At 42.8% G+C, this 19,175-nt stretch overlaps 1 protein-coding gene across 10 annotated transcripts in view; it reads left to right on the forward strand.

Moving 5' to 3' along the window:
- Positions 1-19,175, forward strand: part of STK38L (serine/threonine kinase 38 like) — a 58,915-nt gene that overhangs the window by 33,778 nt on the left and 5,962 nt on the right. For all 10 annotated transcript variants that reach the window (XM_053978482.1, XM_053978475.1, XM_053978483.1 and 7 more), the window contains 11 exons: positions 6,462-6,606; positions 8,376-8,427; positions 9,687-9,809; positions 10,360-10,443; positions 12,072-12,195; positions 12,742-12,896; positions 13,767-13,869; positions 14,478-14,539; positions 16,020-16,137; positions 16,315-16,438; positions 18,665-18,760. In XM_053978482.1, the coding sequence (XP_053834457.1) occupies positions 6,473-6,606; positions 8,376-8,427; positions 9,687-9,809; positions 10,360-10,443; positions 12,072-12,195; positions 12,742-12,896; positions 13,767-13,869; positions 14,478-14,539; positions 16,020-16,137; positions 16,315-16,438; positions 18,665-18,760 (1,175 nt within the window). In that variant the 5' untranslated portion in view covers positions 6,462-6,472. The remainder of the gene's footprint in view (positions 1-6,461; positions 6,607-8,375; positions 8,428-9,686; positions 9,810-10,359; positions 10,444-12,071; positions 12,196-12,741; positions 12,897-13,766; positions 13,870-14,477; positions 14,540-16,019; positions 16,138-16,314; positions 16,439-18,664; positions 18,761-19,175) is intronic.

The raw sequence follows: 19,175 nt of genomic DNA on the forward strand, positions 1-19,175 counted from the left end.
AATAATGTTGAAGAAGAATCTGCACGTGAAATATCTGATTTGTTTTATCTGGCAGAGAATGTTGTTTCCTTTCAGTAGCAGATTAAATAAAACAGGGGCCTGTGAATGGTGATATTACTGAAAACATGAATTACGGAGGAACGGAATATTTCTTTTTCTGTCTGAAACATACCCCAGAGCAGTGCTTGGCAAACATGCTGATCTGATAACTATGAAACTCAGTAGCAGCAGCTATCATCATTCCGAGGCTGGAATGGGACTATTAGGTCAAAACCCATTGAGCTGAAGGGGTTTTTTGTTGACATGAGTGAACTTTGGACAAGGTTCTGTTCTAAGCACAGAAAGCTGTACTTAGAAATAACACAAATATTAAGATCACACCCCAAGAGTTGAAAAATACTGAACCATGATTGACATAGATAGGACTAGTGAGGTTTTCTTTTCAGCTTGCTGCTTGGAGACTTCAGGGTCCTGTTGAGTTTTGGGTGTTTCTGGAGGTTAATAAAAATTGGAATTGGATTTAAACTGGGTTATAGAAAAAGAAGATAGAACCTCCTGTGCTGGGCTGCACCCAGGGCAGCCAGGAGAGGGGGGATTCTGCCCCTCTGCCCTGGTCTGCTCAGCCCTTCCTGCAGGGCTGCATCCAGCCCTGGGCCCAGCACAGGAAGGACAGAGAGCTATTGGAGCCAGGCCAGAGCAGGGACACCAAGGGGATCAGAGGGATGGAGCAGCTCTGCTGGGAGGAAAGGCTGAGGGAATTGGGATTGTTCAGCCTGGAGAAGAGAAGGCTTTGGGGTGACCTCACTGTGGCCTTCCAGTGCCTGAAGGGAACCCACAGGAAAGATGGAGAGAGACTCTGGACAAAGGCCTGGAGTGACAAGACAAGGGGGAATGGCTCCAGAGTGACACAGGGGAGGTTTAGATTGGATATGAGGAAGGAACTGTTCCTGTGATGGTGAGGCCCTGGCACAGGTTGCCCAGAGAAGCTGTGGCTGCCCCTGGATCCCTGTCAGTGTTCAAGGTTGGATGTAGCTCTGAGCAAGCTGGGATAGTGGCAGGTGTCCCTGCCCATGGCAGGGGACTGGAACTGGATGGTCTTCAAAGTCCCTTCCAGCCCAGGCTGTTCTGTGATCCTCAATAGGAGGAGGTTCAATATAAACAATTGGATGGTGAAAATATGCACAGCACAGTTACCAAACCTGTGCTAGCAGAAACTGTAGTGCAGAAAGTAATTTTCCCTCTGGGCTGATGGTGCTTTCTCCTTCTGTTCCCTCACTGGAGCTATCAGCTGTTTTACAGCATTTTTATCTTTGCTCTGTGTTTGCTCACCCCACGTATGGCTGCACATCTCAGAAGCTGCTCAGAGTACATCCCACCACATCATCCTGCTGAGCTTTGGGCTGTGTTTTTCATTTGTCTGGCCCTGCCCACTGCCCCTTAGTGTGAATCATGCTGTTATTTGTGTATGGTGGATTGGTTTTTTTCCAGTTTTATATATATCCTGTTTCTCTTTAGGAGAATTCAAACAATTTGGAGACCGTGGGGCTGGCGCTTGTGCTGGAAGCTTTGTGGTGTCCGTGCTGCTTTCCTAGATAGCACCTCATTTTTTAAATATAATCCTTGCCATTTTTTAAAATATATTCCTTGTCAGCTGTGGGTTTTAGTGCTCAGCTTGGTGAGTTGCTGGGCTGGGTTGTCTGGAAGGAGCCAAGCAGAGTCTGCTCTCACTTCTCACCCAGAAGAGCCCCAGCTCTGGGGCACGGTGGTGACAGCTGGAATTTATGAAGGTACCCACTTTGTTGTGCTCTTTGTGTTTGCTTTGTCTCTCCTTTCTCTTTTACTTCCTAATTCTTGAAAAATGCCATTTTTATACTTCATTGCAGGAGCAAGTTCACAGTCATGCTGAAACCATGGGAATTTTGAAAGGCAAAAATACGTTTTGGTATCTGCCTTATCCAGAGGCTTTGATTCAAGAGGCAAATTCTCTCGGAATGTTAAATGGAAATTTCATAAATTTGGCAGTTTTTACTGTAATACAAAACTGCCTTCCTAACTGCTGGGCTTAAGGGGTATGCTTGGGTGGATAAATTAAAATTATTATCAGTCTTTCTGTGAATTGATGTCCTTTTGGAGGGAGGATTGCTCCTCCCTGTCCTGCTGAACATGTATGTAGCTTGACATTGTAAATCCAAATCAGAGACCAGCAGCATCCTTCTGTTATGTGGAAAAAATGTGTTTTTCTCTCTGGCAGAATTGGATGTGAGGTTTGCTCCCTAACTTAAATACTCACTGAGTCCTGAGTAAATTTATTCTAGGGCTACTGTATAACTGTACTACACATGTGACTTCAAAAAGAAAAATTATGTTTCCAGTGTGTGACTTAGGTTCAGATCAGTTTGATAGTATAGATCCAGCCTGATTTGATATATCCTGTGTTTTTTCTTGCTGACACAGCTATGCAGGAGACTTGCCTGTGCAGGAGGCTTAGATTCTATCTTCTTACCCCTTCCTGATTAGAAAGTGATCCCATAAAATGCTGCGTTTCAGGGCAGAGCAGTTCTCCATTTGCTTTGATTTCTTTCACCTCTCCTCTTCGGAGCTGCTGCAGCAGGTGGGATTGGATGCCTCAGTGATTTTTGCACTCATTAATAATAGACTTGATCCAATAGTTTAATGAAAACAGTGACAGGCTGTGGGAGCTGCCAAGAGGTGCCCCAGAGAGGATGTGGGGTTTGGAGTTACCAGTGGTGTAGCAGAATCTGAATGTGGGGGTTTGAAGGGTGGAAACTCCAGGCAAACAGATGCAGAGTTTGATTTAGAGCTGTTGTGACAAATTGGAGTGCAGATTGAAGTTGGAGTCAATGCTACTTGGCCTTTCTCTACTTCACTCTACAATCAGGAAAGATCTAGGAACAAAAAGGTCAAATGTATGCTTTGATTAGGAAACATTTTTCTACCAGAAGGGAGAGTTGTATCCAACTGGCATATTCTATTCAATGGTGGATCGGGAGGGACTTGCTTGGAGACATCTCTAGAAGGCTCCAGTTCAGTAGCATTTGGCTGCTCTCCCCTTTTTCTGTAGATGTTCCCTGCTCTCCCTCATCCTTCAGGAACATCCCTCCTCTCCTCCCCTCTGTGCTCTTCTCCCTCCTGCCTCTGGTAGCAAGATTTTCCTTGGCTGCTGCACATCCATAGCTCCTTACCCCCATGCTGCAGGTGCCGAGCTGGCATCAGGAGAGCTCAGGCTGGGATTTCAGCCATCCCTGCGGGAGGCACGGGCTCATTTCCTGGGCCAAGAAGCACATATGGCATCTCTGCTCCTGGCAGCCCCGAGCCCTGGTCCCACAGGCTCAGCAGCTCCTGTCCATTACATCCATTTGATGTCTTTCTTCCTCACACTTGGGGATGTTCCAGGCCCTTCAGAAAGATCCCTGTCAGCCAGAATTCTGGCTAAATGGCTGGTTGAATGTGACATTCTTTATGGTCCAGGGAGACTAAAGTAATTCCAGTGATGCAGGAGGAGTGGAATGGTTCCATTATGGAGGTGGAATGGATTTGGGTGAACTAGTAGGCTTTTGAGGGCATTTCCAAGAATTATGGGTGGCACCTTTTCAAAGCCTTCCCGTTAATGTGGTGAGGTCAGTACAAGTAGTGTACTGTCAATTAAAAGGTCCTATTTTGGAGCTCCTTCCTTCCCGCCCCCATCCCTCTGCATCATTTGTTCTTAAAGGTCATGCTTAAGGACTGTACTGGGTGACTCCCAGCTGAATATTTTGTCTGGGATGTGGATCTGTGCTCTGTTTGGGGGCTCATTAGTGGAAGCAGACACAGGAGGAAAAAGGCTGAATAAGTTTTCTCAGCTGTGAGTTCGCATAGGATTTTGTGGGATATCTCGTGCCTCCTGCCAGGTCTGTGCTCTTTTTCATTTGGGGACTCTGAAGACCTGGTTTTACAAATATTTTCTTTGTGGTGGTTTTGGGTTCTTTTTTTCCCCACAGTGGTAGAGCTAACCGGGGACACTCATCTGTATTTCCCTCGTGTGAAGCATATGAGGGTCAGTCCCACTGTTTATAGTGTGGGGTGCCAGTGCTGGGACTGGGATCTCTTTTTTACAAGTTTAATAAAGCCCAGTGACTTGGATTTGCTGTATGGCAGTGCCTGCATTTGTGAGTGTAGAGCATGGGCAAAACAAATGAACAGGAAATCAAGTTGCAGCGTTGTTTTATCCTACCAGGAATACAAGACGTGGAAAGGAGAAATATCCGGTGTGAGAGTGTGCCTGCTGTACCTTAAGTAAAGGTTAATCCATTTCAAGCCTGAGTTAATGCCGCTCTATCTTGATATTCCAAAATTATCAGAAGGCAGATTTTTACTCTGTTAGGTCATTTCTTGAAAGAACTTAATCACAGATGCCTGTGTGTGGTCAGCTGTTGCTCTGTTTGATTTGCTCTTATCAACTGATTTGTATTTATCTTTTCCCACCTATTGAGGGTAAAGGTGTAAAATTGTACAATAAACACAACAGTGAGACCAGTGCTAAGTTCTCCCAGCTTTTGGAGACTTGTCCAGCATGGGGGATGTTTCTGTGTAAAGAACAGAACTGCCTAATTTTTAGTAAACACTGCTAGGAATTGACAGATCTCATCTTTCTTTAGTAGAAAACTGAAGGGAATAAAAGATTGATTAAAAATAGAAATACTGGCATCCCTTTGAAGCAGCTGTAGTGCTATTAAAACCTCTTTGTGCCTTTATGGAGAGATATATTTTTATTCTCAGAATTCTGGTGTCTTGTGCACTTCAAAATAAACAGCTAAAATAATATCTACATGATGCTATAAAACACCTTTATTTGTGACACTGCAGCTGTGTTTCTGGCAACAAATATCCTATTGTCACATCAGATCCCATGAAAAATCCACAGGAAAAAATCCCACCCTCTCAGAGTGCAGCAGGCAGAATCAAAACAAAGAGCCTGGAGGAGAGTTCAGCAATCCTCCTGCCCCAGTGTGGACGTGCAAGTTCTCTTCTGTATGAAACCCCCAATCAGTTCACCTCAAAAGCTATTAGGATCTGCTTAAATTAAGCCTAATTCAGGATTTGTCTTCTGCACAATCCTCTGGTGAAATGGAAGGTTTAAATAAATAATGAAAAGGAAGCTAAGTGCCTGAAGGGAGCCTAAGGGAAGATTCAGAGAGACTGTTGACAAGGGCCTGGAGTGACAGGACAGGGGCAATGGTTTCACACTGACAGAGAGCAGGTTTAGATTGGATATGAGGAAGAAGTTCTTCCTGTGAGGGTGGAGAGGCCCTGGCACAGGTTGCCCAGAGAAGCTGTGGCTGCCCCTGGATCCCTGTCAGTGTCCAAGGCTGGACAGGGCTCTGAGCAAGCTGGGATAGTGGAAGGTGTCCCTGCCCATGGCAGGGTGGTGGAGAACAAGATATTTGAGGTCCCTTCCAACCCAGGCCATTCCATGGTTCTGTGATGTGTACTTGTGTGTAATTCTCCAAAACTAACCTCAAAACAACCTGACCAAATGGGATTTGGGCTGAGATGCTGCTTTTCATGCTTTTCTTCCATGAGGCTCTCCTAAAGTGCCTCAACCCACTTCCAGGTAGGGCATGAATCTTAGGACAAACTGTGCTGGTTCATTGGTTTTTTTTAATCTCCCCTGGCTTTCCTGGGTCAGCCGCAGGGCATTCAGACCTGCCCTGAGATGTCTTTTTCGAGCACTAAAAAGTGTTGTTCAGTGCATCCAAGTTATTTGGGTTCAGGATGAAAGCTCTCAAGGAGAGCAGCCTTTCTTCTTTCTGCTTTCTTTCTTCTTCCCAGTTTTTAGGTGCCCAGTGACCATGTGCCCTAAGCCGTAAGCATCACCTGGCCACATGTAACTTTGTGGAGCAGCTTTAAAATTCAAATATATTCGATGGCTGTCTTCATCCTTGAAATAACTTCTCTTCTGGACTGGGGTTTGGGGTTTGTTCCATTTGCTGTCTCATTTTATCCCATCCTTTTTTTTTAGCATCTAGAATTTTTGGAGTCTGAAATTGCCACAGAGTTGTGACAATTGTCCCAGAGTTGTGCTCTGGGAGCTACCTGATCCTTCTCTCTCCTACCCTTTTTCCTCCACCGGGCTGGCCCCAGCTCTGCCAGAGGGACGTTTTCCTTATTTGTGGACAAGCACAGCTGGGTGAGCTGCCCAGAGCGTGCAGTGCTCTTTGCTCTGATTCACTCTTTGTTTTGCCAACATGTTATTTTTTAGAGAGTGGGTAGCACATCCTCCTGCTATCTTGGGATAATTTTATAAGGCAGCTTTTAATCGAGTTTTTTATATCTAAAGAACAGTGCCTTTACTGTGAATTCTGGAATGCCTAAGAATTTGGAGATGGAGAGTGGGGAAGAGGAATATAATTTTTTTAATTTTCTTTTTGAAGTGAGTAATGATTTGACCTGCTCTGTTTCAGTACATGTTACCATGGCGATGACTGCAGGGACTACAACATCCTTTCCCATGAGTAACCACACCCGGGAGAGAGTGACGGTGGCCAAACTCACGCTGGAGAACTTCTACAGCAACCTGATTATACAGCACGAAGAGAGGGAAACCAGGTACTGCCTCTGCTTCCTCTCACCCCTCTGCAGCTTTTCTTGCTATTTGTTCAGGGGCACTTCAGTCCCTAGGGATGGGACAGCTCTGGGAAGTTTTTCTGTATGTGGTGGCAGGGAGTGAATTCCTAGAGGGCACAGGCTGTCTTTGGGGGGAACCTGTGAACATCCCAATCACTGAGTGGTTAAGGAGATCCACTTCTGATGTTTTCATGCAATTCACCTCCTCATCAGCTATTTTGTGGAAACTGCTCTGTGCAGGGTGTTATTTTGCAGTACATGTGAGGTTTCTCTTTCTTTGTGAGGTTGAGGACCTTTGATTCCTCTGCATGTGCCCCAGGGAATGAACTCTGCAGAGCAGCTGAGGGGTGGGAGCTTGGTTTGGGGTAAGGCAGTGGCTTGTGGTGTCTGTTCCTGCTCTGCACCATGAAGCTCATGCCAAGACTCCCAAACTCTGCAGGAGGGAGTGTGTAGGAGATAGGGAACAGGGCTGAGAGGTATTTGATGGGGTGATGGGGTAAGGAAGGGAGGCAAAGAGCTGGTGTGGAAATAAGTGGCAGCAGAGAAATGAGGGGTTGATGATGGAGGGTTTGAGAGCTCTCAGGTGGGCAGGAAGACTTTTGGGGATAATGTAATCCCTATCTGTTAATTTTGCTTGGGTGGTGCTACCTGGTACTCCTCGCATGGGAGTATGGGATGGTCATCACCACTCAGCTTCTCCCAGCAGTGCCCAGTCCTGGCTCTGAGGTGTGAAGTGCCACTTGAATTAGGTGTCAAAGCACCAAGTGTTTGATTATAATGAATGTTGTGTTGGATTGTCATTAGTGTGTCAAATTGTCATTCCGCTGGTAATATGTTTTTAATTGAAGGGTTTTCAGTCAAGCAGCAGGGTTTCTCTCTTCATCGTATTTAGTCATTATTCCATGTAATGGGGTTGCTTCTAGTTAGGACAATTGACTGTCTATCAAGGGCCTGTAATTTAGAGGATCCTGCTGTACTTCCCAAAGTGCAGAAAGGCACCAGCAGCCTGGCTCCAAGCCTTTGAATTCTTGCCTGCTGCAGGGGGTAACCAACCTTCAGAAAGCTGCACCCCAGCAGCTGTAAAGGAGCATCCTGTGGGTGGACAGAAAGGGGTCCTGCAGCCACATTGCCATGTGCTGACCCCTGCCACCTGTGGGGTATTCCCAGGCTTTCCTCCCTTCTCAGAGCCTCCCAACCTGGCATGGCACTGGTGGAAGACTTGGAGCTGTGAGCCCTGGCCTGGGCAGGACACTGGAAGGGAGAGGGTGGTGCATCCAGGGGGTAGAGTTTAGTTGGCATGGGAGGAAGGGGAGCAGGACCAGGTATGGGGCTTGAGGGGGAGGTTGTTACACAGAGGGGATGGAAGCTGAAGCTGGCTGGCATTTGGGAGATGGAGCTGAGATAGAAACGGTGAAAAAAAACCATTTTTATTCTGGTTTGTAATCCTAATTGATAAAACCAGCCTCAGTTCAGCAAGATATAATCACTCGAGTGACATACTTTTTCGTATATGTTTAATGCCTGATTCTGCAAGTACATAACCATGTGCTTAAATTTGCTTCTACATTTTCCTCAGCTTTGTTCACAAATGAGTAACTGTGTGGAGTGGGGCTGTCTGCATTCAAATTTCCATCTGAGGCACATTCTTCAGTACTTGGAGTATGTGAAACAAAGGTGTTGACTTACTGTGGTGTTATGTGTGGTTTTAATAAATAATGAAAGGTGCAATCCCCTGTTTCTCTCCTTGGCAGACAGAAGAAGCTGGAAGTGGCTATGGAAGAGGAAGGCCTTGCAGATGAGGAGGTAAATACTGCTTACAAACTGCTTTGCTTTTGTCCCACTGCTTCAGATGGGCATTTGAAGAGCTCACAGAAACATCAGCCAGCATGACAGAAGGTTTTATTTTGAACATGAGTGTTGCCCCTGTTAATAACCTGTTTATGTTAGGGAAGCTGGGAATATGCTTGACTGATACTTGCAATAGCTACCCAAGGCTTTTCATGCTACTTGTAGTTCTGATGAGACATGGCCACAGCAAGTAGCTAGCAAGCTTTACAAAGATTAAAATTGTTTGCTGTTGTATTTGGCAAGGAAAAAAAGTGGCATGTGTTTAGAAATGGGTAGAAAGCAAAACCTGTTTTTGACCTGTTTTTTCTTGATTTAAACAATAAACCATCACACCTTTGCTCCTTTTGGACACAGATGAGGAGGGATCTCAGTCTGGTTGCCACCTCACAGAACTTCGGCCAATAAGTTGCTTTTCTGAGGTCCATTACACCATGTCTGCCTTCAGGATAGGCTGGGAAATAAGTAGGAAGAGTGTCTCGGTCCTTCTGGAGTTTTTGTGGCTGCTGTAATTCCTGAGAAGTGGGAAAATGAATGTGGGTGTGCATTGCCATCTCGTGGCTTAAAAGGATGCTGTAATCCCAGCACAGAGTCTGGCTCCTTAGCAGACTCTGAGCTCTCAGCATCTTTGCGTACAGCATTTGTCTTCTCTTGGGGTGAATCCTGGTGACATTTTCATCAGACAAAATAGATGATGGCATTTGGACAGATTTTTCTTTCAGAATTGGTTGTTTGCCTGCCATAAACCAAATGGATTTTGTTGTAGATCTGTAACCAGGGCCTCTGCTGCTTGCTAAGCTCTTTGTTGCCTGTCATCACTTGGGGTACAAGTTTCAGCTTTTATTGATCCTTCACACTGTCCAAAATGAAGAGTCCTTGCCTCAGGCAGTGACTTTGGTCTTGGGACTGGTACACTTTGTTTGGAGCAGTATGATAGTTTTTCTTCATAATTTCTTTCTTTTTTTTTTTTTTTAATAACTGAGTAATAAAAATAAAATACCACCACCACCCACCAAAAAAAAGGTGAAACTGTGCATGAGGCTTCTATAGAAAAGACCATACTCAAGGATTATACTTTGAGAAATTCAGAAAGAAATGTAGAAGGAGAAGTCTTTCTCCTGTTAGGATTCCAGAGAACAACTTCCCAGGAAGGGAGGGTGCATATCTGGACTCTCTTTTACCACATGACTGACAGATTCCTGTGTCTGTGTCCTCAGAAAAAGCTGCGCAGGTCACAGCACGCTCGCAAGGAAACAGAGTTCCTGCGGCTCAAGAGGACCAGGCTCGGCTTGGATGACTTTGAGTCTTTGAAAGTCATAGGAAGAGGAGCATTTGGGGAGGTTTGTGGCATTCTTACTTGAACAGGAGATTAAAATGGGATTGACCACTGTAATGACACATTCTAATTACAATTTAATTAATTGTTTTACTGCCGAACGGCAGGTATTTATGCCGTTCTTCAAGTGTGATAAGTCTGGTGATTAATCGCATTGATTTCCCCAGACTTCTGGCAAGACACTTAGTTTCCCATGGCTTCCCACACTGATGTTGCCCACATGGCCCTCTGCAGTTATGGATTTGCAGTGGCACAGCTCCTCTTGATAAACCTCCTTTCTGCCCTCTGTCACATCAGTTGTTTCTCCTCCTGAATTTTAACTTACACAGTCCAAGCTACCCGGAATTCATTGTGCCTGCTGACTTTTCCTTAAACAGAAACTGTTCCTCGTTAGTGTTGTACATGGTGCAGAGAAATTCCTTTTTCAATATTTAACATACTGGGAAGTGTTTTGAAATATTTAACAAGAAAACTTTTCCATACCTGGCAATTGGGAGTGTTCCAGTGGATTTCTGAGGCAGAGAAGATTGACTGGGTTCTCTCTCTTGGTAAAGGTCCGCCTCGTTCAGAAGAAGGATACAGGTCACATTTATGCAATGAAGATACTGAGAAAAGCAGATATGCTGGAGAAAGAGCAGGTTTGTGATCTATAAGTCCCCTAAATTTCCAACTTACCCTTTCTAGACAATGTTTTCTGCCTTTGAAAACCCATACAATGGGCTGGAAGTCTGAAGGGTCTATGGTGTTGCTACCACAGCACAAAAGCAGCAGAAGTTAGGAAATAAATAAGGTCATGCAACTGCATTTAAAAAATACTTTAATTACAACCAGTTTGTAACAGTGACAAAGATTTTCTTTTTCTCCCCTTATCAACACTGAGCTTATAGTATTGGATCTGTAAAATGCATTTCAAGGAAAATACTTCAGGAAAAATAATCCTGTGCCAAATTAGAAATGGAGGTATTTGATGTTTTCTTTTAAAGAAAACCAGCAGAAATCACACTGTTTAGCAATATTGTCTTCCTTGGGTTTGCTTTATAGTTGGGTTAATCTTGTTGGGAGTTTATTAGTTTTGATTTTGTTTTTGCTTTTACTTTTTAGCTAGCAATTCACTGTGAGGACACAGCAAGTACTTTAGCATCACAAAGCAATCAAGGGTGGCTGTCTCAGGAGATAAAAGAGGACTTTTTTCATACTATCCAAACCTTACCCATCATTTGCACATCATTTCCTTGCAGCAGTGGTACTTTTTTTTTTTCCTGGCACAGATTATTTTGTCTCCTGCAGCTCATGCCCTGAATTTAGGGAACCAGAGGAGCAGCAGGGTGTGCAGAGCAGCCAGGATTTGTGTGGTGCTGCCCCCATTTCAGAACCTGATGTGGGAAGGAGTCTGAGCTCACGCTCTCCATTCAGTTTGGGACAGTGACCTTTACTGGCCAATGTTTATCTGCTGGAATTTTCATGGCCTGCCTTGTTCCGTGCAGAGGCAACAGAGGACACATGTAGAAAAAAAAAAGAAATCTTCTAGTATTTTGTTTTCCTCAGCTTGGTAGCACTGGGAGAAGTCCTGGCTATTTTTAAGCAAAGTTTTCCTGTTGTATTTTAGAGCTGCATTGAGGAGTCGAGGGTGGAAAGAAATACTTTCTAATGAGACTAAATAAAGCCAGATAAATTCAGGCTGGAGTGTCTCCTGCAGAGGGAGAACCTTTGCCCCATGCAGCCCTCTGACAAGATTCATGGGAAGATGTTCCTCACCAGGAGAACAGGGGAAAAGATGCAGAAGACTGTTTGCTGCTTTTCTTACAGCTGTCAAGAAATATTTTTCCATGCATATATCTTTAATTTTTCCTCCAGGATGAGAGTATATTGTAGTGAAAACACACACCCCCTCCACCCAATCTCTACTATTCTTAATTTCCAGCAAATTATTCCAGCTTTCCATATATTTTTCCAAAACCTTAGCTGGAACTGGAATATCCTGGACAAGGTCAGATATTCCTGAACTCAGTTGCACTTTTTCCACCAGCTTTGTCAGTTCTTTCTAACAAACAGAACCAGCTTAACAAGCTGTGCTTTGTGTTTCTAGAAAAACCCTAGGAACTTGTAAAAAATAATGGAAAATGTGAATATGGAAAGAGCTAGAAAAATAGTTCCTTTGCTAAAGGTCATGAAAATATGCTGTAGAGCTAGGAGTGTAATGTGATGTTCCTTGTTTAAATACTTAAATACTTTCCCTTTAATAATAATATTTTTTAAAAAAAATTAGGTGGCCCATATCAGAGCAGAAAGAGATATTCTGGTTGAAGCAGATGGAGCCTGGGTAGTGAAAATGTTTTACAGCTTCCAGGATAAAAGGAACCTTTACCTGATCATGGAGTTTTTACCTGGAGGTAAGCTGGTGCTGTGGCATCAGTTGATACAGGTACTTCTTCTTTAGCTTTTGTTGGCAGCTTTATAAAATATTGGAAAAAAACCCATGCTGTATAATTTGTGAAAATAAACATATTAACACTCTTTTAAATTAAGCTCCAGTCATGTGACCATTCCTGATTTTTAGGGGAAGGAAAAATTTTAAAGGGGTATTAAATAGACTTGAATTAAGTAATTATTCTAATAGAAATTTCTGTTTTCTGTGACTGAGGCTGTTAACAGGTTTGTTTTGACTGTTGAAAAGCCCTTGTTCAAACAGTTTGTGCAATAAATTTAATGTGTGTAAAAATCCACTGTGTTTTCCAGGGCTGTTCAATTAAAATTCCTGTTTAGGATTTTCAACTAAAAAAAGTAAGTTGGGTTTGTAGGTCCTTGCAGTAATAGTTTTATGGTTAGTAACTATAAGGCCAGTTACAAGGTTAAATTTGGATTCTACTGGGGTTTCTTACAGTTTTGTGATTTAAACTGTTCTGATCCCTAAGTTGTATTTTCTTCTCTTTGATGAGGTGACATGATGACCTTACTAATGAAGAAGGATACTTTATCAGAGGAGGAGACCCAGTTTTACATTTCTGAGACTGTGTTGGCCATCGATGCCATTCACCAGTTGGGATTTATCCACAGGGACATCAAGCCAGACAATCTCCTGCTGGATGCCAAGGCATGTACTGGGCTCACCAACTGCTGGTGCTTCCAAGATCCTGCTGAGGAGCGGTGGGAGCCACTGGTGCCACCCCAGAGGTCTAAACTGGCTGGAGGGAATGCAGGGAGTGCCCAATGTATTTTCCTTGGAGAACACCAGTATGTTTAAACAAAGGCAAATCTTACTCAGAAGCCTTTTAACCAATTTAAGGCAAGGCTTTTAAGGGACAAAACCCACTCAGGGTGACCAGATATTCAGACACATTAAAAGGCGCATCATTCCTTTCATGCATCTTGAAGTAGCTGTGGACAATTCAGACAATGCTAAATGTTCAATTCCAACAGTTCCATTTATTTCATCACCCACTCACCTGTGGAAACTCCCTCAGTTAGACTGACCATGCTGGCCATGGAATGCACCCAGAAGGCATCACCAAATCATGGAATTATCTAGGTTGGAGAAGATCTTTAAGATCATGAAGGCCAGGAATTATCACAGCATGCACAGGTCTGTCAGGTTTGATGGGTTCTATCTGCACTGATATCTGAAAACCTGATTAAAGCCAAGGTTACTATCAAAACAAAGCAAAGGAATTTTGTCCTGGAGGCCTTCTCCGTCACAGTGGTATCCAGTTCAAAACAAAACCAGGCGAAGTAGCTGCCCTCAGCTATTGGGAAATTGTAGATATAATCATTTGTGGGAGGCCATAGCCTGTTGGAGAGAAAACAGACCCTTCCAGTACACCAAGGTTCAGTCTTTGCTTCCCTGCTTGTCCTGTGCCAGTCCATCATGGCCTGAGAGGGCATGTGCAGTGATTAAAACTTTTTTTTTTTTTCCAAGCACTACCTATCTAAGTAATGGTTTTGTGTTCTCTGATTGTTTTTTTAGGGTCATGTAAAGCTGTCTGATTTTGGGCTCTGCACAGGTTTAAAGAAAGCCCACAGAACAGAGTTCTACAGGAACCTCACACACAACCCCCCAAGTGACTTCTGTGAGTATGAGCTGTCCTAGTTTAACATATAAATGGTTTTGAGCTGCAGCTGTACATTGTACCTGTGTTTCTGCTGGGATAAGCAAGATGGGGCAGGCTGATTGTATTTAATTGGAAATCTGGAAATGCTTGTTCCTGGGTCATGGGAGCATTTCACAGGCAAGAAATTATGATTTCTGCAGTGGTCATGTGTTTTTGTACATTCATACACAGATATGAACACACATGATGTAAGGTATCTATATTTTAATGTATTTTTCGTAATGTTAGTGAAGTTACAGAACTGCTCTTTCAGGAAGGGCATGGGTTCCCTGTGCCAAAAGGACTGAAGTCAGTGACAGTCTCATGAAACTTTTCAGCAGCTGGTCTAAAAATTTTAGCAAATTCTAATTTGGAATTGCAGATATGTGTCCTACTTACATGAGTTTCAGCTGTGCATTGGAGAGTAGTTATTCTCATGTTCCCATTTTCAGTTATAATCAAGTATTTGTTTCTAGACTAGGGTTCTAAATATACAAAATATTTATTTAAAATTGGAGCCCTATAAATCTTTTTTCTCTTAATTTTTACAAATACACTTGTTATTTAATAACTGCTTTGTAAATTAGCATTTCAGAATATGAACTCAAAGAGGAAAGCAGAAACATGGAAGAAGAACAGGCGACAGCTGGTGAGTTAATTAAATAACATATAATTCTTGAATTGCTTTTAAACTAGTTACAGAAAGTGGTAAAACTCAGTGCTAATGCTCCTGGTTTTTAAAACCTGCAAGGCCCTCACATGTGGCTCTCTACACGCTCCCAAAATCACAAATAACTCAAAAGAAGGGGTCCAGGTTGGAATAGCAGACCCTGCTCTTCTCTGTGCCTTTGTTTGCCTCATGAGCATCTGGCCCAGGCCCTCAGGTGTCCTCAGCCCCTGGCCAAGCTGTGTCTGGGGCTTTCTGCAGCACTGGCCTAGTGTGGACTCCTGGCTCTGATTCCTGCAGCTCAGTCACAAGCAGATGTGTGGCTGCATGATTCCTTTTCAGAGAGCTCATTCTGCTGAATGGAAATGTGGTGCAAAGGCTGTGGGATGGTGCTGGAGTGTTCCAGCCTGGGTTTGTAGTGAGGAGCGGTCACATAATGGGGGACTTGTGGCATAAACTGAATCAAAGCAAAGTGTCTGTCAGCAATGGCATTTCAGACTTCCATCCCTGTCCATGATTTTCACCAAAAAAAACTCAGCTGTCAAATTTTGGAACCCTTTATTTTTCCAGACCCTTTTTTAAAAGTGATCTACTGCAGTATTCCCCAAAAGCTTTCAGGTGGTCTCTTCTTTCCTCATGAGACAAAATGAGATTACATTGCAGCCATCACACTGCCTCGTGGGACTGTATTTTACAGCCTTATTCCAGCCTGGAATTAGATCCCAAAAAGAATTTATCTCAAGTCCAGTAAAGGCTGATGTGTCAGAAATGTGTGGTGAAGAACAGTCCCACAGAGGCAATAAAAGACCAAAATGTCAACTTGCATCAACAGTGTAGGAAAAGGTGCCACATTTTCAGTTTTCCATTGATTCAATCCTAAATATCTTGGGTCAGTTCAATCAAACAAAGTGTTTCTTTATGGTCAGACAAATGAAAGTAAAATATTTTTGTGGCAAAACTACTTTTGGGGGACTTTTTTGTTCTTTAAGGGTTTTTTTTTGTTGGATTTTGTTTTTTTCTCTCCCTCCTGCCCCATGGAAGATTTTTCATCAGTAAAGAGAAATTCCCAATACATGGCTTGTGTATCATGAGTGTCACACCTGGGAATATACCACTGATTATGCCTTTAAAAATAAACAAAGACCACAACAATAGGACTTCTTGGGTATTTTTGTAATGCAGCTACCTGAAACTTAAGCTAAGATGATCTTCTGATATTGCAGTTGCAATATTCTATGATTTCATCATGTTAAAGAGGATTATTTCCATTTATTTTCAAGGTTCTCTGTGTTTATTAATATAAAATAATAATATTCTTGGGACTTGAGTTCCTGTGAATTCTCAAATTAAGCATTCTTGCTCACCCAAACAACAAGATCCTGTATGTAAATCCCAGGAAAAGGTATTGCAAAGTGTAAAACCACAGTATTTCTCTTTTAAAGAGATGATTCCTTTTTTCCAGGCATATTCTACTGTGGGAACCCCAGACTATATTGCTCCAGAAGTGTTTATGCAGACTGGGTACAACAAGCTGTGTGACTGGTGGTCCTTGGGAGTGATTATGTATGAAATGCTAATAGGTATGTTAAAAACCGCAACTTAAGAGTTGTTCAAAAGTAACAGAACCATTTGTTCACAAGAGAAAACCTCTGGCTAATACTTGTTATATTTGGGAGTCCCAGTGACAAAGGCAGAGGCCCAGGTCACTGCTCTCCTGGAAAAAGTTGTTTTGTTTTTTTTTTTTTTTGTTTGTGCAGGGTATCCACCTTTCTGCTCAGAAACACCACAAGAGACTTACAGGAAAGTTATGAACTGGAAAGAAACGTTGGTATTTCCTCCAGAGGTGCCCATTTCAGAGAAAGCAAAGGATTTAATTCTAAGGTCAGTGAGAAAAACCCAATTCTGGCCTCTTGCCCAGCCAGGGTCATCTTCCATCAGGGGAAATTCCTGTTATGTGTGAAGGAAGCTTTATGTTGGAGGAAAGGCTGGTTTCTTCTGTTGCCATCCTTGATGGATTTGTAAACTCTTCTTCCCTTTGCCATTTGTTTAACATGAAGGAATAGGGTGAAATGATCTTGATTTGTACCATGGTATAAGGAGAAACAGAGCAGACCAAAAATAAAGTGATCAACACAGAATTTTTTTCTTCTCTGAGGTGGCAAGAAAATAACCACTCACCAGTATTTAATGCACTGAACAGAAATCTTGGGATGTTTTGGATTTACTGACTTCTTTCAAAATGCCAATTTTTAGTTTGCATTGAGGTTTTTGTGAGGGTTTTGGAGACAAGGTCAGGCAGAAATGCTGTCTTATCCTGGGAGGGTTTGGGGGGCACATTGCTTTTGGTTTTGATTTTTTTTCCTTTTTTTTTCTTTTCAAAGCTAATGTTATAGCTTTATATAATATTGTTACAGGCAAAAAGGGGAATGTGCTTGACAAAACTAGAATTTATAATTAGTTCCAGCAGTGCTCCAGTAACCTACAAAAATATAACAAATACAAGAAACAGTTATCCTGCATCCAGCTAGTGATACTAACAGCTCAAATAATTGAATTGTCGCTAATCCTCGTTAATAAGTCTGTGTCAAACAGTTAATATTGCGTTTTCAGTATCTATTTCTCTACTGTTCTGCTCAACCTTCCTTATCAGCATCCCAAGTTCTCTGCTGAACAGAGTAGAGCATTACTGCTGAGGATTTTTTCCTCCTCAATTCTGGCTGTGTTTGGGGAATTTTAAGAGATTTCAGTGTATTTGTTAGTATGTCTTGCTCATGCATCTACTTACACAATGACTACTTGAATTTATCATTGCCTCTACAAGTAGAAGGGTTAAAATTGGGGTAAAACATCTTAGTTATAGGTAATCTGTTAAAATGAGGTCAAAAAAGGTTGGACAGCAACCACCTTGGGCATTTTGGGTACTTTGTCCATTACAGATTGGAGAAGTTATGCAATGTGTGTTCTAGCTTAAAGGGAGATGCAGACAAAGCTTAAGGGTTATGGATAGAGATCAATCCAAACTAAAACAAGCTCAAGTTCAGACAAAGCCTGACAAATCCTGTGGCTGAGTGTTGTTACAGGTTTGAGGTCTGTTGTTAGTCCTTGGCACCACCCAGCCTGCTGGGCTGCAATACAAATACAGGCAGGTTTTCTTCCCCACTGACACCCAACTACAAGCAAAAGAGCTTTAATTTATAATTTGGTACATTTATAGCCTAACCTGCTGTGCTACACATACAGACGATTGCTGGAATTTATTGAATTCCTAGGCAAATGTTGGTATTCCCATCTCCTGGATGAGATATTTGAAAGGTTTTTCCAGTCCAGGGGAGAAGGGTCAGCCTCTGCTGCTCCCTGGAACAAATCCTTGAGGTCACTGAGTTGCTGTCTGAGAGCTTCCACCTCCCTATTTTCCTTCTTTAGGATTTTAGGCTTTTCCTTCTGGTCTGCTGGAGCAGGTAACAGTCCCCATCTCACCAATCCTCTGTCTCCAATTTCACCTTTTTCTTCCTACTATTTAATGGCTGCTTCTCATAAACTGACAATTTCTTGTGGGGTTTAAGCTGAGGTTATGCAGCAGGGCTGTATCTGAAACAGGCCCTGGGTCTTTGCACCACCTGCACCTCTGAGGAGAGGGAAGGGGGAGAATGTTTAGAATGGGCTGGCTCACTGGGATTCCAAAATACGACATCAGAGAGCAGTCCTGATTTACTAAGTATATCTATTCTTAGTTTGACTGTGAGAGAGGGATGTTTATTTAAAATAGCTGAGAGCATGCTAGGGCAGTTCTCAGTAGTAGGGATTTAAGCCTCCATTCCAAAGTGATCTTACAGGACCAGAACATGCAGCAGCTTTTCACAAACCTGGAAGATGGGGATGCAGCAGTTTAGAAAAGGTGTCAGTTATTGGCATCATAGTTTTTTGTTTCAGGATTTAACAATGTTCTGCTTCTACTGTTTCCCTTCTTTCCCAGATGTAATGGCTGCTTTGATGTTACCCCAAGTGGTGGAACAATTTGACAGAACTTCCTGAAATTCTTGATACTGGATACTATTGCTTCTGTTGGAATTCATCATAACATTCACTTTGTTTTTTCCCCTTTTCCAGGTTTTGTATCGACTCAGAAAACAGAATCGGTAGCAATGGAGTAGAGGAAATAAAAAGTCATCCATTTTTTGAAGGAGTAGACTGGGGACATATCAGGTATGTATATACACACATGTTTTACAGGGAGAATAAAAGCCATGAAAGCAAGAATTGCATGTAGTGTGATGTCAAGGACAATTTTTTCCAATTTATCTTACATTTTGAAAAGCAGCTACTGGCAGTAGGGAGGTGACACTGAAGGTTTTCTGGCCTTGCTGACATGCATAGAAATGGTCAGAGTTTAACTGACTTGAGATAGCCCAGACTGTTCCAGACTGCCCAGAATGGAAAGAAATGGTTGTAGGGTGGCTGTGGATTTAATTGTAAGTGTAGTAATTGGAACTGTGGTGAGTTTACAGGTGTAAATCACTGCCTTTCCCACAGTGCTGTGTCCCAGTGTGAACATTTTGCTGGCACAGATTCCTTGGGCATTTTCAAAAGCCACCTTAGAACTCCTTCAAGGGCTCCCTGA

Source organism: Vidua macroura, chromosome 5 (genome assembly GCF_024509145.1).
Source record: "Vidua macroura isolate BioBank_ID:100142 chromosome 5, ASM2450914v1, whole genome shotgun sequence".
Classification (NCBI taxonomy): domain Eukaryota; kingdom Metazoa; phylum Chordata; class Aves; order Passeriformes; family Viduidae; genus Vidua; species Vidua macroura.